Source organism: Littorina saxatilis, linkage group LG12 (assembly GCF_037325665.1).
Source record: "Littorina saxatilis isolate snail1 linkage group LG12, US_GU_Lsax_2.0, whole genome shotgun sequence".
NCBI classification, from domain to species: domain Eukaryota; kingdom Metazoa; phylum Mollusca; class Gastropoda; order Littorinimorpha; family Littorinidae; genus Littorina; species Littorina saxatilis.
The window spans coordinates 36,878,488-36,903,190 of record NC_090256.1 but is presented as its reverse complement, the minus strand read 5'-3'; the positions used below and the strand labels follow the sequence as shown (position 1 = coordinate 36,903,190).

Here is a 24,703-nt window from a genome sequence, read left to right as displayed (position 1 = left end):
GGAAAGCGAAGAATTAGTTTTCGGAGTGACAGTATTTGCACAGTTTGCGGTATAAGGTTGTCAAAACTCGCGCATGCGTAGAGGTCAGAGATCATCAACTTCCGGTTCTGATTCACTGTGGGAACAGCTGTGAAAAATTTAGTTTATGGGCTTTCCCCTTCGTTTATTGATCTGATATAAATTCGTAGGATGTATCGTCGTGTTCTGGATTAAGTCAGTGTTTATGTGTATTTGTGTAGACGGCTAGAATGGTCATCATTTGACCCAATTTTACTCTCATCAATCCTGTAGATTTACAATGGGCTATCTCTTTTCCAAACTGTGGAGTCTTTTCAACAACGAAGGTGAGTCGACCTACAGTTTTTGTTGTGTGTAATTGTATGTCGGTCATGTCGTCTGTTGATATGTATGTCGATCATATTGTAGCTGATGTAAGTTTCCAGTTCCTAAGAAGTCTATTCAAGAAAAAAAGTTAAAACCTTTAACAAAGGGACTCGAGTTAGACTTTCAAGTATCATTCATTCATTGTCAACATGATGGCAATGATGATTATCTTGGCATTCCTGAGAGAAAAAACACACGTTATTATTGCATAGAGGATGTACTTATTTTTAAAAATCATATTTGCTTTTTGTAGAAATTGGTAGTTAGTATTACTATTAGTAAGCTACTGTTAGTAGACTAGGCACAAAAAAAAAAATTAGGTGTGGTTACGTACGGTAACATAGCCCCCCCCCCCAAAAAAAATAGGGTAGGAAGGTAGGCAATCACTTTTTTTTTTTACCTTTTTTTTCTAATGTGTACAAATTAAACCTACTTGACAGGGAAATAAGTGTGCGACTCAGGCGCTTTCGCATTCATTTCGTTTTCTGCACTCGTTTTCTTGTGGGTTTTTTGTTTTGTTTTGACAAATGTAATAAAAAGTTATAGGGTCGGCCCCTAAAAATAGGGTAGGTCGGGTTACCGTAACCACACCTATTTTTGAGTCACTTGAGAAAAAGTGACTCTATGTAATCGGTCAGTGTTAGTCTGTCCGGCCGGCCGTCCGGCCGGCCGGCCGTCCGTAGACACCACCTTAACGTTGGACTTTTCTCGGAAACTATCAAAGCGATCCGGCTCATATTTTGTTTAGTCGTGACCTCCAATGACCTCTACACTTTAACGATGGTTTCATTGACCTTTGACCTTTTTCAAGGTCACAGGTCAGCGTCAAAGGAAAAATTAGACATTTTATATCTTTGACAAAGTTCATCGGATGTGATTGAAACTTTGTAGGATTATTCTTTACATCAAAGTATTTACATCTGTAGCCTTTTACGAACGTTATCAGAAAAACAAGGGAGATAACTAGCCTTTTCTGTTCGGCAACACACAACTTAACGTTGGGCTTTTCTCGGAAACTATAAAAGTGACCGGGCTCAAATTTTATGTGAACGTGACTCCCAGTGACCTCTACACTTTGACGTCTGCTTTGGTGACCTTTGACCTTTTTCAAGGTCACAGGTATGTCTTGAAGGAAAAAAATTGAAATATCATATCTCTGAAACTATTCATCGGATTTGATTCAAACTTTATAGGATTATTCTTTACATCAAATTATTTACATCTGTATTGTGTTGTGAATAGCAATTTCTTCCTGTCCATCTGATGCCTCATATAATATTCAGAACTGCGAAAGTGACTCGATCGAGCGTTTGCTCTTCTTGTTTTGTTAGGCCCTACTACTACTAGTACATTTACAAGTTACATTCTTTTAGTTTCAATTCAAATAAGTCAGTCATTCGATTTTGCTGACCTTCATGCATGTTAGTTCTGTCTTATTTACACAATGGTCAGTTTTTCAGCTTTGAAATGGTTTCGCATGTTAAGTAAAACCTCCAATTAACGACCTTGAAATTGTTCGGACAACTCGGTCGTAAAAAATAACATGGAGGAGTCTTTATCAACAATTTGCTTGTCAAGTTTCATGACAGGGTACTAGAGAGGTTGGCTGTTGAGCAGTGTTCATTCTCTTTCTTATTTACTGCATGAGTTAGTTTGCCAATCACATCAACAAAACACTCCGATGGGCGCAGTGGCGTGGTAGTAAGACATCGGCCTCCTGATCGGGAGGTCGTGAGTTCGAATCCCGGTCGCTGCAGCCTGGTGGGTTAAGAGTGGAGATTTTTCCGATCTCCAAGGTCAACTTATGTGCAGACCTGCTAGTGACATAACCCCCTTCGTGTGTACACGCAAACACAAGACCAAGTGCGCACGGAAAAGATCCTGTAATCTATGTCAGAGTTCGGTGGGTTATAGAAACACGAAAATACCCAGCATGCCTCCCCCGAAATCGGCGTATGCTGCCTGAATGGCGGGGTAAAAACGGCCATACACGTAAAGTTCCACTTGTGCTAAAATCATGAGTGAACGTGGGAGTCTAAGCCCATGAGCGAAGAAGAAGAAGAACAAAACACTCCCATACTTTTTCAATTTCATTCACTTTTGAAAACTTTGTTTTTCTTCTCTTGCAATGTTCCGTGTCAGAGCTCTCTTCGCTTTGCAGAACATACTCCTGGTCTTTGAATTGTTTGATATTTGCCTGAATCTGAATTTTCACAAACTGTGGTTCTTAATCTGAATCTGATCATGGTTTCGCCGTCCTCCATTTCTCAACGATTGCACATGAGCTAATAAAGAGCGCTCTGACAGTGACAGAAAACAGCTCATGAACTCAAGTCAAGAGAAGTGTTATTGTTAACTGTTAATGTTTTATGCTTGTAGTTTTACATAAATACATGTCTGTATGTTTATTAAGCATAATTCACCCACTCCGTTCGTGAACGCACACGGTCACACCTATAGAATGTGTACAAAATTACAACACGGGGAAAATAATGATAGCAGGTCTGCAGGCAGCAACACTTTTTTTGAGTTAATTTGTTGAACTGCGCTACCCTCTCACTCCCTCCCCATCTGTCTTGGTGAGGGCGGTCCAACAATAGTGAAAGTTAAGGGTAGGCGGGATCAGCTGAAGGCCACTATATTTATTAACTATGTCACAACTAATGCACAGGCCATTAACAAAAAAGCCCTGCAGGGGAGATTTTAAGCAATTACTGAATTAGACTGACCAGTAGCCCAAAACTTACTTTACAAGCACTACTGACTACAGCTCCTGATGGTCTATCGGTAATACATGACGACTACAGCTTTAGGGCATGTGCTGGGTGATGACAAATGTTGACACTGGCTACAAGGTGGTCAGTCGTCAGAAAAGGGGATGTCGCTATTTTGACATTAAAGCTGCAGTATGATTTGCTGCATGTACTGTAGCCATGTTGTTATTGATATTAATGTTAATTTATTTTAACTATCTAGAGAAAATGCCATCTTCCTTTGCACTTACATGTTTGTGTCAGAACTTTTGTAGATCAACAAACTTTAGGTTACCATGACTGTGTTTCAGGTTGTACTTGTACTTGTAGCAGAGTGTCACTTGACCCCCATCAATATGTGATTCTGAGAAAATCACCAGGAAATGCACTCAGGAAGTGCACCTACACTAGAAATGCGCCCACTTTGGGTCACCTTAGACCCTTTCACAGCTCCGAGTCTGACTCAGACTCTAAGGTGGTGTACATGATTGATTGCTGGTCCAACACAAGAATGAATGTTTTTTCAAGAATTGGCGTTGTGTTGGTATTTTTGTGAATTTTCATTTACATAATTTATAATGATCATTTGCTCACAATATATTAATTTCTTTTTCAGAGCACAAAGTCATCATTGTGGGGCTTGATAATGCTGGGAAAACAACGATTTTGTATCAGTTGTGAGTACCACTACCAGTGAACTACTGCTTTTTTGTAATTAGCTTCATGTAGATTTACATCCTGTGTGCTATCTTGCACCTAATCATATATAGGCATGAAAAGGAGTCTAAAACTGTGACATGCTCAGGAAAACTTTTAACCTAAAAAGGAGACACACAAAGAAAGGCTAGACAAATCCAGTCACACTTATAAGCTCATAAACACACTATAAGTTCAAAAAGTAGTTTATTTTTAACAAACTAGTAAATTTAAATCCCGGCATATGTACATAACTTGTCACAACGTCACAAACTTCATTTAACCTTACAAGTGCACTATGACAGAAAATAAACATAACCCAAGCAAAAAACCCACATTAAATGACTTTAAATATCAAAACAACACCAAAAACAAAAATCTAACATTATTACACCCGACTAGAGCATTGTGTACATAACCGTCACATCATATCACAAAAATGCAACAAAAAAGGTGACAAAAGACGATTTCTGACCCCTCAGTACAAAATACATGTAAAAGAGATAGACACCAGACAGCCACTGCAAGGAGAAATGTAATCACAGAGGATGAAAGGAATAACATCCTTTTTCACTTCATCCGTAAATAATTGCTAAAAAATCGAGATTAAAACAACAATTTAACCACACAGAATGAAACCAACATCAAATATAGTTAGAAATGCTTACAACTATGAAGTTAAAGTGGCAAACAAGCAAAATCCGGTTATAGGAGCTAGACAATTAAAAATAAACAGCAGCAGTCAAACTTTGTTCATAACATCACAGCGTGACATAACCAAAACAGATACATTAAAACAAGAACATTCTGACCCAACAGGCAAACAAATGTATGGACATCTCCAAATAAATGAGAAGAACCCTTAAGAAGTAAAAGTTGTGGATGAAACCACCATAAATCCACTATACAGCAAAAGAAACCTATGTGTACATAACGGCACGCAAAGTCAGAGGATGAAAGTGCCCATATCAGCTAAAAATGGTGCCAAAATAACTGCAATCAACAAATCTGAGAAAGAAATTAGTAGCAAAGGGACACAGTTACCATTTTAAATCAAAAAACAAGATAACATATGTAGCAGGTAAGAGATAAGAGGGAAAAATACATTGTACATAACGCCACACTGAGACACCTAGGATTCTGAGTGATGTATCTTAAACAGATGCACACCTACAAAGGCAGAAATTATAAGAAAACAAATGACACACAGAAGGTACAAATAAAAAAGCAACTAGCAGCCCTGGAACATAAATTCAGATCATCATCAGAAAATGCAAGAAAAATGAGAATATGTACATAACATTACAACAGGAGATTATCTTTCATGCATTGAGTGCTGGTGAGTACTGCTCACTTAGATTTTGTCAGTTGGGAAATGATCACTGTTTATCAACAGACATAGGAACAAGAATACATGAAAAAGTATATAAGTGTAATATGATTGTGAAATAAGTTATCAATTCTGAAGATGGTTAAAACAGGATGTGTAAATAAAAATCTTGAAGCTCACAAAAAAAGTCTGGTCTCAGCCATAAGTCTCATGTAGGGCTATGCCCCCAGAAAGATTTAGCAGCAAACATGTAAATAAAAGCCCAGTGTTCAAGGGACATCATGTAGCCGTCCTCCTTGAAGACTCGCAGGATGTTGCACACCGGTATACAAACAAAAAAAACAAAACAAAACAAACAAAAAAAATTCTCTTCCCACAGCCCAATTCCTCAGGAAGACCTTCCAGGCTCCCTCAGCAGTAGCTTTTGTGATCTGAAAGAAAAAACGATGTGCAATTATAGATGCATGTATAGTTTCTGAAATGCTTGCTATAAATATAATGTTTGGATTTTACACTATCTGCTATCATCACAGCAAAACGATATGATGTGACGTTATGAACATTTTCAGGGTCATAAAAACAGCTGAATGCAGTCATCTACTGCTCAGCTTTTAATTCTTTTAGCAAAAAAGAACAAGATTTTATCGTAGTAGAGAACTCTCTACTGCACAGCCTTCAGAACAAGATTTCAATAACGTGTACATAATGTCACACGTCACCCAGACAAGCTATCTCGAACTAAAGGCGTGTGAAGTTATGTACACGCAGTCATGGAAGAAAACACGAATCCCACAGAGAAAAGTCTGAATCTCATAACTCGGTCATTTACAAAGAACAACAAAAAAATGAACCACAAGTCTGAAAGAACGAAAATCAAAGAAAATCATTGATAAAAATGGTAAATATTCCGCGCCTAGCCCGAAGACAGTAATCTCATGATGTGACGTTATGAACATCGCACCGTACTTTCTCAACCGATTTCCTAGCCCGTCAGAAAGTCCCTTTCAACGCAGGAACAAAAGAAATCAACATAGTAATGTTTTCCACCTATTTGTACAAAGATTCTATTTGTATTAGCTTAACCATGCATCGTACGTTATCCGTCACGACAACAGCTTCGTATCTGAACAATCAAAATAAAATTTCTTCATTGTGCGTCAGATCGGAGACTTCGTTTAGCGCGCGATATTTTCGACTTGCACTCAACCATCGTTACAAACAAACAAAACACGTTTCAAACAGCAATATGACTTACAAAATTGATAAAACTTACCATCATTGTGTACATAACACATTTCAAAGAATCACGACAAAACACTTACCTCCTGTGTTCTCTTATTTCTCGTTCGTTTCAAACGCAGACTTCTTCAAATGAAACTACGATCGCATGGCTGGAAGTCAGTAAACAAAGTTTGTTCACACCCCTTGTAGAAACGAGTCCATGCGCGGAAGAAAATATAGTACATAACTAACGCGTCACGACGCATCACGCAGTTGGCCGAAAAACCTTTCCCGTACAGCTGTTTATCATCGGATTCGTGTTTTAAACTTATTTTCACACAGAAGAATGATTTTTCATCGAAAATCAACAGAAACTTTGTTGTTCTAAAAGTTGAGAATGAATGTCGGCTCATTAATACACTCGGCCGGAAAATCACGACAGAGAATGACGTACATTCTAGCCTATGGTAATCTTCCGGTAAGCTCGACTCGGCAAATTTCGGGGCACTTCAAACTTTGCAAGGGAAAGACCGACCATTTCAGAATAGAATCTCCGTATTTTTTCTATATTTTGGACAGTGATCTGACAGTATGGGAAAGTTTGCCGAGCACACTGTTCTAGGTGTCACAGAATTGCAACAGATCACCGTCAATAATCACCAACAAAACATCGATTATATTCCGCACACGTGAACCACACACTACGGAGTCATGTCCGAGCCGAGAAAAATACCTTCTTCGTCAATGCTCTTCATGTTCACGATTTTAAATAAAAAAGAAGCATCAACAAGAGACCTTTTCCGGAGGTTGTATCACTTTTTCTGACTCGACGCCATTTTGTGCCTGTGACCATATTATGGTATACATAGTTATGTTATTGTTAGACTTAACGCTAGTATTTGTTCATGTAATTGCATAAGTTTGTATGCAAGCTTGATTAATGATAACCATTTAATGAACACATGAAACTGTTACAATTTACATAATTTGAGCTAAAACTAAAATCAAAAAGGAAAAACTTACAATGTGCTGCTTTTTAGGCAATATATATGTATTTTTTCTGGGTAGTTCACTAGTTGCACTGGGAGGACCTAAGTCTGTGCAAATAAGGGATTTAGCTTGTTTTGGTTTGATTTACTTCAGGGTGTTTTTCAATTTGACCTTGAAATATGAGTCAAAAGTTTGAACTCTTTCAGCTACAACTGTACAACAAGTGAAACTGAAAGACCAGAAGTTTTGAAGGGAATTTCACATTTTATTTTATTTAGGTTTAAAACTAACAGTAACACAAAAAACAAGCATCAATTGGTACATTTGCTGGATTTTCCCTTTGTTGCATTTAGATTCAGAATAAGAGCCAATCTCATTCATTTTTGCAAGAAATCTAGATAAAATATTGTACTTTTTTGTTGTTGAGTCAACTGTGTTGTCATGTACCTTTATTGTTCATCAAAACCAAATTGAAATTTGAAATGAGCGTGAAGTAAGGTATAATGGTAGTACATGTATCACAAGAATAAATCGCTTGTCAATTAAATTATGCCTGGTGATTTGGTCATGCAATTGGTGGATAAATTACTTTCAGTTACAAATATATTCAGTAGAGACTGGAAGTAGACTCCGCATTTACTGATTGTCTCCTCCTTGATTTTGGCAGTTTGATGAATGAAGTCGTCCACACCTCGCCGACAATTGGCAGTAATGTTGAAGAGGTGGTATGGAAAAACATCCATTTTTTCATGTGGGACATAGGGGGGCAAGAGTCCCTCCGAGCCTCCTGGAATACTTACTACTCCAATTCTGAGGTAAATACTTGGTTTGTGTGTCAAAACTATGTCATTGTGTGTGTGTGTGTGTGTGTTTTCTTTCGCCATGTTGCTTATTCCCCTTCTCAGTCTCACCATCTCCTTTCAGTTTCACCTGCCTTTTTCTGCTATGTTTGTGGGAAACAACTTCCGCATGCATGCTCTTGAATTTCACGCTAGTGGAGTTTTTTGTGAATTGTAAAATTTTATATGACACTTTTCTTCCCTGCCATAAACTTCAAACAGCCATAATCGGTTCTAGGTGGGGGGTATTAGGTAGTTTCATGTTTGCGTGAGTCACCATATTCTGACCTGCAATGATGCATCACAGATTTTTGTTACAGCTGTATTTGAACACCTGTGGGTGTGATTACACAAAGAGGGCTCAGGCACTGAGCTGGTCTGTACACACGTTGACTGATATATATATATATATATACAGAATCTTTAATTGCCCAAGGTTGGGAATTTGTGATGACATTGCGGTTAAGAAAAATTTCAATCCAGCCATACACTCTTCAAAATAAGTTAAGGATCACTTTTTTACAAGTATGCCACACAAAACCGAATTCTTTCATTTTTTTTAAATTATATAATTGAACAACCAAGGAGTACTGACAAACAAAGCAAAGATCGAACGCGGCAGCGACAATTTAGCTAGAGTGTGTCAAACGTGACAACCCTCGAAAATGGAATTCACAACAATGTGAATCGGTGTCAATAACGCATGTGCCCTCCGTTGTGTGCCCGGCATTCAACACATCGTTGGCGCATGGAGTGGATCAGATTGCATATGAATGCTCTGGGAACTCCATTCCACTCCTAGGAGCTGGAGCCATTGCAGCAGTTGACCCAGATTGGCAGGAGGAGGGTGATGTTGCTGTACCCGACGACAAAGCTCGTCCCACATGTGCTCTATGGGGTTCAGGTCCGGGCTGTTGGCTGGCCACAGCATCCTGTTGACCCTGGCCTGCTGGATGAAGGTGTTTACAGCTGCAGAGCGATGGGGAGGTGCGTTGTCATCCTGAAGAATCGCACGAGGGCCGATCGCTTGGAGGGCTGGAACGACCAGGGGTTGGAGGATCTCATTCTGGTAGCGGACACCGGTCAAGTTGCCCACTACATGGTACAGAGGTGTCCTTAGACGTGTGCTGATCCCTCCCCAGACCATCACAGAGCCTCCGCCAAAACGCTGCCGTTCCAGCACAGCGCCTTCTGGGAAGCGCTCTCCGCGATGCCTCCACACTCGGATGCGACCATCAGCAGGTTCCAAGCAAAAGTGGGACTCATCTGTAAACAACACCTGAGCCCACTGCTGACGTTACCACCTCACATGTTGAGTGCACCAGAATCGGTGAGCTGCTCGGTGATTAGCAGTCAGGGTTGTTCCTCGGACTGGACGCCTTGCACGCAAGCCAAAGTTGTGTAAGCGGTTTCGGATCGTCTGACCACTAACAACAGTGTTGGTGGTAGCTTGTAGGCGTTGCCTAATGTTGTTTGCCGTGGCCATTCTTTGTTGCATGGCCTGCCTCTGAATGAAGCGATTCTCTCTTTGTGTGGTGACTCTGGGCCGACCAGAACGTTGTCGCTCCTGCACTCTTACAGGTGCGTGGAATCTCTGTTTTAGTCTGATGATGACAGAGGGAGCCACTGCAAGCCTCTGGGCCACTTGCATGGCAGCAACACCGTCTTGTAGCCATCCTATAGCCCTTCCTCTATTCAAATTGCTCAGTTTTCTTCGTGGGGGCATGTTGCTACTGTGCATAATTATGTCAGAGTGTCAACCTTTAAACACAAGCTAGTGAGCGATGTTCATAGCCAGGACCCTGTTGTAACACGTGCATCACAACCTTTTGCCCTGGCATGCGTTCCGCAGATTTCATGGGGCTATAAAAAACACCCTTTGACCTTTCTTTGGGGATATCCCTCACTGAAAATAGAATATGGTAATTGTGGGAAAGCTGTTTAATGGCACTCATGCCCTATATTCGATTTTCAATACACCACTCAAAATCTTTGAGATAACAAAAACAAATTCAAGTATATAGAGTTAAGAAAAATTTGAAAAACTGAGAAAAGATGTTTTACAAAAGACTTGCCAAGTATAGAACTCGAACTAAAGACCCCGGATCTGCAAGCAAACGTAGTATACCAACCCGGCACGAAGGCTCTTGACCTCAACCTGTGAAAACAAATACTTGAACTGCAACCATATCTTCCATGTGCCTGCCGGGGTTATCGAACGAGCGGCATTTGTTGACTAGTCGGTTCCCCGTTCGTATTTGGGATTTGTACGTTTTCTTGTCAGTCTCATCATTTACATGTAGTTGCAGTGTTACCTATAGGGCATTACATTTTCACCAAAGCTGAGGTTACTAAAATAAAACATAATGGGAAATTCAGTCTGGGGAAATTGTCGCGTTGGAAGTACTCAATAATTATGCAACTTTTTGACTATTTCAATCCATTACATCATCTAAAACGTTTGGAATGAAGCAAATGAATAAAATACAAGAATTACGAGTTCCCACCCCCAAAAATATATTATTGCCGTCGAAGCGGATCGAACCCTGGACCACAAAAGTAAGGTTTAGCGCACCGTCAATCGGGCACTCTACCATCTGAGCTATTTTGTCGCACTGTAGTCGAGGGAGATTTTAACTTGAAATATTACACTTCAGTTCTCGAGCGTGGCAACGACTTAGTGACTCGAGTTTCCGAGTCTCTCCATTCGTATTTGTGTACTGTTCTCTATATCTCACTGTTCGGGGCTAGTTCAGTAACTGACCGTACGCTCCCGGTCACTTCGTATAAGTTTGGAAAGCAATATCAGTGTTGTTGCCAGCCTAAGAAGACAATAGGTCATTTGGACCTCCCTAAAAAAAAACAATAGGTCCAAATGTCCTGGCTTTTAAAAAACAATAGGTCCAAATTGTACCGCCATACCTTTGATACATGCAATGCAAAATAACTTACAGTCCGGAGTTAAATCTATCTTTTTACGTAAAAATGACAAAGCCATTGAACAATGATAACACTTTATTATCTGATGTTGCTTCCTAGTTTTAATTGTTCATAAACTTTGCGAGGAAAAAGAGCCTGGCATTCCTGGCCTACCCTTTCCAATACAGTGCCCTGTGTGCGAATGTAGGGATTCTGCCTGATCTTCGCATTACCATGCTGTAGTATTATATTGATGAACTTTCCGCTGTTTGCGTCGTTTTCGGTAAATAGGTACACTGGCTGGATCGGGTATTTCCATAAGCGCAGCCTCGAGTGTCAATGACGACAAACACGGACTCGGCACCAAGTGCATTTTCACTTGTAGCGAACATGAGCATTTCGATCGGGGTTTGTTTTCCAACTTTGCAACTCCCATTCCATTCATTGCAGACCTTGTCTGCCTTGTACGAATATGTATCGGTCAGTTGACCACCGAAACGTAAAAACTTTTGGTCCATCGACCGGACAAGTCTAGGTCCAATGCGTCAAATCAGAAAAGAATGCATCAGAGACCGAAGACCGAGGCCTGGCAACAACACTGCAATATCAAGTAGCGATAATTTCAAGCGAGACTGACATTATTGATATAAAATGCATTGACCAATTGCCGAAAGGCGCTGACGTCATTGCATGAAAGGATTTCCCAAAATCCTCTATTCTCGATAACATACTGAGGAGTTAGTTCTGGAGAACGACGATCTATGGACGGTTTATCATATGAAGGGAAGGAAGCAGTTAAAAACAGGCATCGATAGAGCCAATGAACAGTGATGTTAACTTGTAGTATTTCATTCACTTGTGATAAGGTTTGATTGGATTGTGTACTTGATGGCTGGGTAAGAAGCAGACTTAACTTTACTGAAAGACAGCTTTTGCACACACAAAAAAGGACAAAAGTAAGCCTTTCATTTTGACAGAGATTGTTCTGTATCGTTTCGGTCAGAGATTGTCGGCTGCTTCGACTGTTAGTGTTATCACTTTTCTTTTACAGTTCATCATCCTAGTCATTGACAGTACAGACAGGGAGAGACTCTCCATTACCAAAGAGGAACTGTGCAAAATGCTGGCGACAGAGGTAAGTGGGATGCAGCTGTTCTCTGTTAGAATTACTCTGCTGTTTCCAAAGAAAACCATGGGGTGTTGTGAGGAAGAATCAGAAGAATCAACATTTTTCTTGAAATGAATTCCCAGACATATTTTTATTTTCAACAGCAAAGGTCTTTTTCATTTTGTTTTCACAAGTAACAGTACTAGCATCTGGACCATGCCGATAAAGCCAGTACAGCAGACTTCCACTAACTTGGGGTCCAAAGATTTTTGATCGCGATATATCCGATTCGCGATGCAGTTTGGGGTCCAATTAAAGGGAAGAAACCACGTTCTCTTCTGAGTCAGAAAAAAACGCGGTTATTTCCCTTGTTGGTCACAAAAAGCCTGTGAGCGTCACGTTGGCGTGTGTGCGTTTGCCGTGTGAGTGCGTGCATGTGTGTATGTGCGTGTGTGTATGTGTTACTGCGTTTCTCGCAAGTGTGACGCTTCTGTTGTCATCTAAGTTCTCAAAAGATTAACTGCGATGACACTTTTTCTTTTATCAGCAGATGACGATTTGTTTTCTTTTTTCTCCGACTCATACGTCGTCACAAACTTACAAGTTAATCAGACACAGACGTACACCGTACGTGTACAGCCTGTTCCAAAAGAAACGCAACCAACCTGTTTCCAAAATCAAAGTGCAAAATTTATTCCGCAAATAATATTTCATGAAGTTACATATTTCATTTTTGGTACATTTCCAAATCACAACATGTGGAACAAAACAGGTTTAACAATAAAAGTGGAAAACAATGACAATTGAAGCACAATTTATGTCCCTTTTCTGACGCAGCTGTCTTTTCTGCGTTTAATAACGGATGTGTCCTCCACCAGCGTTTCTTTTGCAAATAATATTTCATGAAGTTACATATTTCATTTTTGGTACATTTCCAAATCTTTTCATGACCTGACTGACTGCTTGGCCCGTTTGGCCAGCGGCAAGCATGCCAATAGCACGCTCTCTTTCGTTTTTAGACAAACGAGGCATTCTGCCGTCAGTCCAGCTGAAGAAGTCACTGCTATTTTCTACTGTATTGCCAGCTCAGTTGAAACTTGAGTTGTCCCTATGTCGTCACGTATGTAACTTCATGAAATATTATTTGCAAAATAAATTTTGCACTTTGATTTTGCAAACAGGTTGGTTGCGTTTCTTTTGGAACAGGCTGTATAGCGACTCACTGCTGCACACACACACACTAACCGACAATGAACAGAACGCAAGCCATGGTGAATTACCACATTATTTTATTTCGTTTGGAAACGCAAGAAGCTGAAGCACTTCATGGCGCCTGTAGAAAATCCGGGGCGTCTAGCTGAGATCGCGATTAGCGGGACTCGAGTGTTTAATTGCATGCCTGACTAGATTGCAGAAGACTGAAGCGCAGTTTAAGCACTTGATTGGTGCCTGTGGCCTCCCGGACCGTCTAGCAGAGATCGCAATTAGCTGGACTCGAGTGTTCAACTGCACGTCTGACTGGCCATACTGACTGGTCAGACACTTAACCTCTATAGGCACGTGGCCAATTTGACAATACCGATCGTGGCATGGAATTTCTTGACTGAGTGGGGCACGTGCGCGTGAAAGGTTTGTTTTTCTTTTGTTCGCAGGTCTCGATCAACCCGTAATGTACACAACCTGAAAACACACACAGACGTAGAACACTATTTGGAGAGACTGAGGGAGAGAAAGAGAGAGAGACTGATAAGATGAAATGACAATTTACTGCATGATCAAAGGCCATCAGACCCAGAGAGAGATAGCATGGTTATAATAGACAATTTTTTTATGATCTGTACTATTTTTTGGCCTTCACGTCACTAATTTTGTAATTTTTTTTAAAAAGGTCGGTCCTGTTTTTTTCGGGGTCCAAGAGGTCTTTGCGATTTAGTGGACCGCGAGTTAGTGGAAGTCTGCTGTACTTATCTCCATGCATTCAAAAATCATTCAATCCTGCCACTGGCATGTTTTGTGAATGCAGTAATAATTTCTTGTTAGGTCTAACAATGAATCCATCTTGCCCAGCGAAGGTTAGTAAAGAGGAAGTAAATGTTAAGTCCTTTGTACTGGAAACTTGCATTCTCCCAGTAAGGTCATATATTGTACTACGTTGCAAGCCCCTGGAGCAATTTTTTGATTAATGCTTTTGTGAACAAGAAACAATTAACAAGTGGCTCTATCCCATCTCCCCCCCTTTCCCCGTCGCGATATAACCTTCGTGGTTGAAAACTACGTTAAACACCAAATAAAGAAAGAGGAAGTGTAGTATCTGAACTTTTCTACACTGGATGTACCTGGATGTTATTTCTGTGCCGGTATTAAAGATTTTATTCATGTCCAGCTTCTGTGATTAACAATGTTTGCATTTGGCCCCATGTGAGCTTCAACTTCAAACAGAATGAAGCTGAAATTTGTCATTCTTCTTTCAGTATGTGATGTCTCTTCCGCACAGCTATCTTGATTATGGCCTCAGGTTTGGTTTTAATGACCCTGGTGCATTTCTCTGGTATAACAGACGGCATTGTGTGATTTCAGGAACTGCGTAAAGCTGCGCTGCTGGTGTTTGCCAACAAGCAGGACATCAAGGGCTGCATGTCTGCCGCAGAAATCTCCCAGCAGCTCAACCTCACGTCCGTCAAGGATCACGTCTGGCACATACAGGCCTGCTGCGGCCTTACTGGAGAAGGGTAAGGATTTGATTCTGCAGACAGAAATTAAGTTGATCGTAAAGATGCTTACAAAGGAGATCTCACTCACTGCTCACTGATCCTGTAACCCGCCGGGGTCGTAGGGGCACTGCACTGACGAGCGCTGCACCAGCTGTTTCTACCTGTGCCGGTTGTGAGCGATGTTCTGGGTTGTCGCGAAACTTTTCCCTGTCCATTCTGTAATGTTGTCTGTCCATCTTTTCTTCTGTCTTCCCTGTCTCCTCTTCCCGCGAACCGTGCCCTGGAGGATGGTCTTGGAGAGCCTGTCTGTTCTTGTAACATGGCCATACCATCTCAGTTTCCTCCTCTTTACGGTGATCAACAGGTCTTCAAAGTGATCAACGTCTGCGGACTTCCTCGTTGGTTATGTGTTCTTTGTAGGAGATGCCAAGGATTTTTCGGAAGCATCTCATTTCCACAGCTTGGATCTTCTTTTGCAGTTCTGCTGTGAGGGTCCATGACTCGCATGCATACAGGAAAATCAAAAGAACCAGCGCACGGAGTAGCTTCAGTTTGGATGATAGACTGATGTTCTTGTCTCTCCCAGATTAGTTTTAATTTTGTCATTGCTGCTGCTGTTTGTGCAGTTCTTGCCAGGATTTCGGTCTTCGATCCTTCTTCGCTGATGATGGCCCAGAGATTAGTAAACCGCTAGCTCCACAGTTGCTAGTTCTTCTGCGCCGACTGTGATTTTCACCTTAATTGGCTCTTTGTTGTTTGTCATCAGCTTTGTTTTATCTGCGCTGATCTCCATCCCGCATTCGGTGGATGTTGCGTCCAGGGTGCTTACCAGGTTAGCAAGTTCTTCTTCACTCACTTCTTCAATGTCGTCGGCGAACCAAAGGTTTGTGATGACCTGACCTCCGATACTGACTGTGCCAGAGTGGTCTTCAAGAGCATCCGTCATGATACGCTCGAGGAAGATGTTGAACAGTGTTGGTGACAGGAGACAGCCTTGTCGGACTCCAACCGATGTGCAGAACCAGTCTCCCACTGTGCCTTGTACAAGTACTGCGCTGCTGGATTTTTCGTACAGATGTTTGATGGTTTGAACCAGCCTCTGGCCCATGTTGTACTTCTTTATTGTGGCCCATCGTGCGTCATGCCACACCCTGTCAAACGCCTTTTTGTAGTCATTAAAGACGTGGTAGACGTTTTGTTGGTGTTGGCTGTATTTTTCGCACAGAACACTCAGATTGAATATCTGTTCTGTGGTGCTTCTTCCGCTGTGGACACCAGCTTGTTCTTCAGCTATGATTTCTCCTGCTTGTGGTTTCAACCTGTTCAGCAGCACTTTCAGCATTACTTTGCTGGCATGGCTGATGAGACTGATGGTTCTATAATTCTGGCATTGCTGTAGATTGCCTTTCTTTGGAAGAGTGACAATAAGTCCAAGTTGTTGGCCACTCTCCAGTCTGCCAGATCGAGTTGCAGATTCTTGTAAGGATATCAATAACTGTCTCTCCTCCATGTTTTATCAGCTCAGCAGGGATGTTGTCTACTCCTGGAGCTTTCCCTTCCTTGATGGATCGTATTGCTGCTTTAACTTCTTCTCACGGGCGGGGATGTAGCTCAGTCGGTAGCGTGCTGGATTTGTATCCAGTTCGTCCCCACGTTCGGCGAGAGATTTATTTCTCAGAGTCAACTTTGTGTGCAGACTCTCCTCGGTGTCCGAACACCCCTGTGTGTACACACAAGCACAAGACCAAGTGCGCACGAAAAAGATCCTGTAATCCATGTCAGAGTTCGGTGGGTTATAGAAACACGAAAATACCCAGCATGCTTCCTCCGAAAGTGGCGTATGGCTGCCTAAATGGCGGGGTAAAAACGGTCATACACGTAAAAGCCGTGGGAGTTTCAGCCCATGAACGAACAAACAAAAACAAACTTCTTCTCACAGGATTGGGAAGTTGTCCTCATTTGAAGATTCCTGGTTTGTGAGTACGTTGGGGTCCCCGTTTGTCTGGTAGTTGTAGAGATCCCTGGAAAAGAAATTGTGAAGATAAGGTCTCAAAAGGGAGCCAAAGTTAAAGACGTTATGAGCAGAACATTAGAAGCAAGGTCTTAAATGTTGGGTGGTTCCACTGTACTTGCCTTTGACTTGCGCTCGGAAGCGAGAGGTTGCAAGTTCAACCCTGCGTCAGGGCGTTAGCAATTTTCTCCCCCCTTTCCTAACCTAGGTGGTGGGTTCAAGTGCTAGTCTTTCGGATGAGAGGAAAAACCGAGGTCCCTTCGTTTACACTACATTGGGGTGTGCACGTTAAAGATCCCACGATTGACAAAAGGGTCTTTCCTGGCAAAATTGTATAGGCATAGATAAAAATGTCCACCAAAATACCCGTGTGACTTGGAATAATTGGCCGTGAAAAGTAGGATATGCGCCAAAATGGCTGCGATCTGCTGGCCGATGTGAATGCGTGATGTATTGTGTAAAAAAATTCCATCTCACACGGCATAAATAAATCCCTGCGTCTTGAATATGTGCGCGATATAAATTGCATAAAATAAAAATGTAAAAAATAAAAAAATAAATCCCTGCGCTTAGAACTGTACCCACGGAATACGCGCGATATAAGCCTCATATTGATTGATTGATTGAAGTTTTTGTCTCTCTTTTGTGTGCAGGCTGTATCAGGGCCTGGAGTGGATCACAAGCCATATACGCAGGAGGTGACGATGCCTGATGATATTATTCCACAATGAATTGACGTTGTGCAGCGCCTTTAAGTCGGGGCGTTCGTGTGTGTTCCATTGTCTGGTGGTGTGAGAGAATTCTTGTCTGACAGTGACACTGGTTCATGATCTGTGTGTGTGTACATGCTGGACGGTGACTGTGGTGGCTATTGTTTGTGATGAAATTATGGTCAGAGATTTATTGTTTAATATAACTTCAGTTTGTATACTGATTGATTCTGAGTTATTACCAGTGGAAGCAGATTCTGTGAGGAATAGAGTAGAGTTTGAGAACAATATCCGATTTCGATTGCTTTTTTTCTCCATTGGTATGAATAGTGGGTGATTGAAATTTGAAATCTATTTTTGCATAAAAAGTTCAGAGATATTTCTGTGAGAACATTTGTTACGTACAATCTGCAAATCAAATGTTAGTCGTTTATGTGCAAGAATGGTGGGCAGGGATAGATGTGTTTCTCTTCACCAGTGCAAGAGAATTCATGACTTGCAGGAGGGTATCGGACTTAGCGCATGGTTCTCGCCATTATTTGTCTCGGCTTTCCCCTTTGTTGGGGGAAAACAAACTTCCGTGTTTTTTACAAGAATTCAGAAAAGTGTAGCACGACCGCGTCAAATTAATCATTACATCATGTTTTTAAACAAAGGGACGTAATTGCTGAAAGTGATTGTGAAACTCTCATTGTCTCTGCGGAAAGAAAAATCGGAACAGGTAAAATGTTTCCCACGCAGTGTAGGATGTGAGAATTTTGTGAGAGAACGTTTTCACGAGGATTTCTTTTCGCAAAATGAGTAGCTGCAGCTAAGTTACGGCGAATTGGCCTTCTATGTGCTGATCAGTCCTGTGAAGCAATCCATCTTGTAGTTAGGTTTCCACATGTGTTGTCCACATGTTTTTAACTGGAAGTTCATTTGCACCCAACAAACCTTCACCTTGGGTCTGTTAATTATGCTGGGTCACGGGGTCCTGCAAGTCATGAATAGGAGAGAAAGTTTGTGATAATGACCTTGTTTTTAGATTTTTTTTACGAAGGAAAATATTTGATGAGCCAAAAATATTATAAAAGAAAATACATGCTTGGCTAGTCATGTTGTTTCTTCAGATTTGATGACATTAAATTGAAAGAGTTTCATTTTGTTGTGTGTAACTGATTGTGGAGTCTATAGTTTGCATACTATAAAGGGGAGATCATTCATTCGAGACTAGAAGTGAAGTGGAATAATACAAGTGATTGAGAAAGCGTAATCTGTCGTTTGGGTCAGAGTGCAGGCGCACAACATTGGATTAGATACTAGGCCTTAGCTGCTCGATCATTGTTTGTGAAATAATTCTTGACATCACATTTTCATGATTTTGACATCCCATTGGTTGGCTGAAACTATTATGCTGGCTTCAAATAACATTCATGTATTTAGGTTCAAAGAGAATGAGTGATCTCCCTTTTCCAGTATTTTTGCTCATGTATGTAAGTTGCACTGACAGATAATTCTTTTTTGTTTCAATTTGTCTTATCACAGACACATGATTACTGATAGCACATTTAATTGATGCTCAAAAAGTATTCCTTGGCATAAAAATTATTAATACATGTATGTCTATAAACATATTGGAAAAATAGTAAGCTCTATATTTCAACAAGTTTTCTTTCAAAAAGTTTGTGTACAAAATTGTTTGATGTTTCTTAGAGGTGGCAGGGTTGGTTTAGGAGGTCGATTAGGAAATCATTGTACATTTACACATTAACATGCTTCCATTTGAAACTTCGAGTTCGTCATCGTGGATTGACGCCCGACCAAAGCTAATTGAAGCCCGACGGAGCGAAGCGACGGAGGGCTTCAATTAGACTTTGAGAGGTCGTCAATTCACGATGAAGACAGAGAAGTTTCAAATGGAAGCATGTTAATGTTATAGTAATTCAATCTGACAACGATCTCTGTCCTGCTTTCATGCGATGGTAAACAGACAGAATTGGTTCTGTTCTGTTCACACACTACTTTCAGTCCACCTACCTGCAAAGGTCAAGAAATATGTCTCTGTATTCCTATCGTATCACTCTGTTCCTGTTTTGATTTCTTTCACATACATTTTCCCTTCTTTTTTGACGGGTTTCTGGACAGCAAACTTTAAAACAAATTCTTGTCATCACAAAAGCGATCTTTGGAATTGACTGACGTAGTCCGGAAGAATTCATGCATCAACTTACGTCACTTATTCGACGTCATACCTTATGGTCTCGGTATTTCGTTGGCCTTCATATTTCCTGCTTGTAAAATGACCCTCAAAGCTAACCGAGACTAGCTGAGGTTGTATCAATGCGCCTTGCCAGCAGGTGGTTAATGGCTTTTTTAGCGAGTGGTTATCGACAATTCATGACCAGTCATTTTTAGTGAGTTGGGGCATTCTGACCAATCACAGGATCTGTTTCATTAAAATGCCAACTTGATTGAATTTCAATTGTAGAATAACGTGACTTTGATTACATAGTGTTCAGGCTAAATGACCTTGTATGAATTCATGAAATTTTTTTGATTAAGTGATGATGTGCTCTGCAATCTTTTGGAGTTTATTGAATGTTCATGCTGTATCAATTATTACTGAAAAAAAACATGCATGCACATAAAAAAAAATTGGTGGTGTTAAGAGTACCGTCACAGTCTTTCTGTGATTTGTTCATGCCTGTCGACCATATTGCGAATCTGCAGGTGCTGAAGATAATTGCATTTCTTGTGTTCGTTTTCAGGGAGAATCGGAAGCTCTTGATAGTTACTGGATCATAGTGTAAACTCCTCTAAAAGTACATCATTTCACTTCTTGAATGTGCGCTGCTTGTAATTTCTTCATGCTTTTGTAAGTATGATGTGCATGACCACACTAAAAAAATTTGACCATAAATGAGAATCATGATCTACTAAGATTTTTCTGAATTTATACAAAATTAAACTTTAGTGATGATTTGTTGATGAAATGATTATTTTTGTTCACTTTAGATGTAAATCATGCGTTAGCTATTAGTGTACAGGTGTGATGTTATGGGTGGCTGGTCATAGAGTTTTATATTTACAATAGATTAATGATGCTCATGTGGATTGCGTGTTAAAGTTGCCCTGTTTTCTGTATAGACAAACAATATGTTATATAGATATACTAGAAGGTGAAGGGTAATGTAATGTAGTAATGTAAGTAAGATGACGAATTGACTGAATGCGGACGTGTGCTTAACATTGTTATGTCTGTATGCATGTCCATGAACACGTTGACAAACCTATGCCAGTACTTTGTAAAGGTTGATTGTGTGCACAGATAAAGTGAATGTTTGTAAAAATGTGTTTTTGTCTTTGGTCTTCTATTTCTTCTTTTTGTTCTGGATTTAGCTTTGTGTGAATAAGATATTCTTTTGTGTATTGAAAAAGTTGATCAGCAAAGTAAAAGAAATCTCATTGTAAAAATCTTAAAATCAGTGAGAATTTTCTGTGGTTTTGTTGCTGTTTTTTTCTCTCTTTTTACTTGTTTTATTGTTCTTGTCATATTCTTATGTAATTCTGTCTTTGAAGAAGTACTAGCATGGTCATAGATTATCATTAGGACCGCCGGCACGGTTGGCCTAGTGGTAAGGCGTCCGCCCCGTGATCGGGAGGTCGCGGGTTCGAACCCCGGCTGGGTCATACCTAAGACTTTAAAATTGGCAATCTAGTGGCTGCTCCGCCTGGCATCTGGCATTATGGGGTTAGTGCTAGGACTGGTTGGTCCGGTGTCAGAATAATGTGACTGGGTGAGACATGAAGCCTGTGCTGCGACTTCTGTCTTGTATATGTCAAAGCAGCACCGCCCTGATATGGCCCTTCGTGGTCGGCTGGGCGTTAAGCAAACAAACAAACAAACAAACAAATCATTAGGACCACTCCTGGAAAAAACATGCTATTTTTCTTAAACTTGATTCTTTCCTTAATTTTCGTGCCAATAAATAAACTTACCGTATTTGACGGACTACAAGCCGCGCCTTTTTAAAAAAAAAATCGCATTGCGGCTTATAAAAAGATGCGGCTAAAACGTTACCTAAACTTGAATAGCATTCACCTAATGGAAGTCGCCGCGGATTTTTATTTCGCTCGATTAGCAATTACCGGTACTTTATTAGCTCTCTACTCAAGACTCGGCGCTTTTCTCTTTCTTTCGCGAATCTTCGTTTGTGAACAAGTCGTCGTGACAAGATAGCGTACAGAGAAACACCGGATGTATCAGGATCTCGCGCGCTCGAGATTTTGTTTTTTTGTGTCTCGCAGTAGTTGGAGGAGCGAGAGCCGCCATGTTGTGTTTTCGCCTGCTCGAAATGTGCGCAAAAGTCGTAAATCATCCCAAAAAAGCTTATTCCGGGCGGGACTACATGTGTGTGTTGGTTACAAATTGTGTGTGTGATATTTTTCTTCAAACTTTTTCACTTTTCTTCTTTGTTTCACTTGTTTATTCTCGGAGCCGATTTTGCCAAATAACGGCCATACTTTCGTTTGCCTGGTTGTTTTGATTGATTCACACGATGTGATTATATTTTTTTCGACGGCGGCTAATATAGTGACGCGGCCTATACGTGGCTCGTCCCAATTTTTTTTGTTAAAGTCGGGGGTGCAGCTTATAAAACGGTGCGTCTTGTAATCCGTTAAATACGGTAATTGTATGCCTGCGCAGGATTTGTATCTACTTTTTTAAATGTGTCATAGGAAGAGTGTAAGAATGCTTTAATAAGGGGCAGCAACTGGTGTGTGTCTACCTGGATGCCTTAATTGTTGAGTCTGTTTCCAGTGTTGCCCCTTTCACAGATCACTGCATGACGTTAAGAAACACAGATTGACGAGCAGAACCTGCTATTAAAATAGCAGGTTCCACTGCCTGGCAGTCAGCCATGGCGAATTTATGAGCTACATTTATTGAGTACAAGCTTGTGAGTGGATGACAGGAAGTGTCTTGTGGGCAAGGACATCATGTGTCCTGTGCTGTGTTGGATGATGTGTTTAGGCTGGGTTTTGATTGAGACAAAATGAAATCTGTATGATAAGTCATTATTTCAAATGGAACATGTATTGTAAACATTGATGGAATTCATGTCAAAACATAAAATGTATATGAACTCCTTGTTTCAGATAGAACATGTGTACTTTAATTCATGTACCCCATGGACTTGACATGAATTGTGTTTGGTAGGTGACATTTTCGGTAAAATTCCTGCATTTGAATTGTTAATATGACTTTCCTTTTTGTGTGCATAACATTTTGAACATAAAGGAGAATAAAAGCAATAGTAAGTTGTTGCTTTTTAATCCAGAAATGTCTGTAATTCCTCCCTGAAAACAATTATCTGTGAATGAAATATCTGTATGGAAAAAATAGACTTCCATAAACATTATTTTTTCTTTCTGCATGTTCTCGGGTTATGTCTCGATCTGATGTAATTCCTCCTTTCTCAACATTTTGACTGATAAAGGTGGATATCACAGAAACATCTAAATGACAACTCATCAAGTTTAAACCTATTTTTTATTGTAAATTTTGTGAAGAGTGATTCTACTCACCTGAAAATACATTCAGAAGGTTGTAGACTGTTGAGCAGTAGCATTGACTTTCATAAACAAAAATGATTTTTTTTATTTTCATGACTGCTGTTTTAGGCTTAATTGTTAGAACCACAGTTACTTTGCTGAAATGAACAAAAATCCAGCTTACATGTACTTCAAACTGTCCTTGTAACTTGTTATAATTGCTGTTGAAGTGTGTATCTTCTGATGTATAAAACTTATGTGAGTTTGAATAAATGGTAAATGTTTTATTCTTGTGTGAATACTTCTTCGGTGTAAGGGAGGTAATTGTGTGTGTGTTTGTGACTTGAGCATATCTTGTTTTTACATTCAGTCAAGTTTTGACTAAATGTTTTAACATAGAGGGGGAATCGAGACGAGGGTTGTGGTGTATGTGTGTGTGTGTGTCTGTCTGTCTGTCTGTCTGTGTGTGTGTGTAGAGCGATTCAGAGTAAACTACTGGACCGATCTTTATGAAATTTTTCATGAGAGTTCTTGGATATGATATCCCCAGACGTTTTTTTTATTTTTTCGATAAATGTCTGATGACGTCATATCCGGCATTTTGTAAAAGTTGAGGCGGCACTGTCACACCCTCATTTTTCAATAAAATTGATTGAAATTTTGGCCAAGCAATCTTCGACGAAGGCCGGACTTTGGTATTGAATTTCAGCTTGGAGGCTTAAAAATTAATTTATGACTTTGGTCATTAAAAATCTGAAAATTGTAATTAAAAATATTTTTTTATAAAACGATCCAAAATTACGTTTATCTTATTCTTCATCATTTTTTGATTCCAAAAACATATAAATATTTTATATTCGGATTAAAAACAAACTCTGAAAATTAAAAATATAACAATTATGATTAAAATTAAATTTCCGAAATCGATTGAAATCTTATTCCTTGTCCGTTCCTGATTCCAAAAACATATAGATATGATATGTTTGGATTAAAAACACGTTCAGAAAGTTAAAAAGAATAGAGATATAGAAATGCGTGCTATCCTCCTCAGCGCTACCGCTACCGCGCTTTTCTGGATTGTCAATTTCACGAAAATGCAGCGCGTTCAGTTTCATTCTGTGAGTTCGACTGAGCTTGACTAAATGTTGTATTTTTGCCTTACGCGACTTGTTTTTCTTTCTGCCTGTTCATAGTTCAGGCACAACAATTTTGTTCAAACATCTTTTAATACAGTATAATCTCTCTCTCTCTCTCTCTCTCTCTCTCTCTCTCTCTCTCTCTCTCTCTCTCCGCACACACGCAGAGTAACACATATTGTAGCGATTTAAAAAAGAAAACAAGAAATGTTGGTTTATGGAACACAGTGAATTAATAGACAAAATGAAGCAATCGCGAGTACGTCAACCTTATAACCTTGCAGTGGACAGACAGACCGATAATAATGAGACAATGAATATGTGACTGGAAAAAAGGGGCTCAGTTGGCATTTACTT

General features: G+C 40.2%; 1 protein-coding gene across 1 annotated transcript; it reads left to right on the top strand.

Annotated features, from left to right (window-relative positions):
• The first annotated feature begins 91 nt into the window (after positions 1-91).
• Positions 92-23,497, top strand: LOC138981841 (ADP-ribosylation factor-like protein 5B). Its single transcript, XM_070354942.1, has 6 exons — positions 92-344; positions 3,754-3,814; positions 8,042-8,189; positions 12,184-12,267; positions 14,818-14,969; positions 17,616-23,497. The coding sequence occupies exons 1-6, from the start codon at positions 299-301 to the stop codon at positions 17,662-17,664; spliced, it is 540 nt and encodes a 179-aa protein (XP_070211043.1). The 5' UTR covers positions 92-298; the 3' UTR covers positions 17,665-23,497.
• The last annotated feature ends 1,206 nt before the right edge of the window (positions 23,498-24,703 follow it).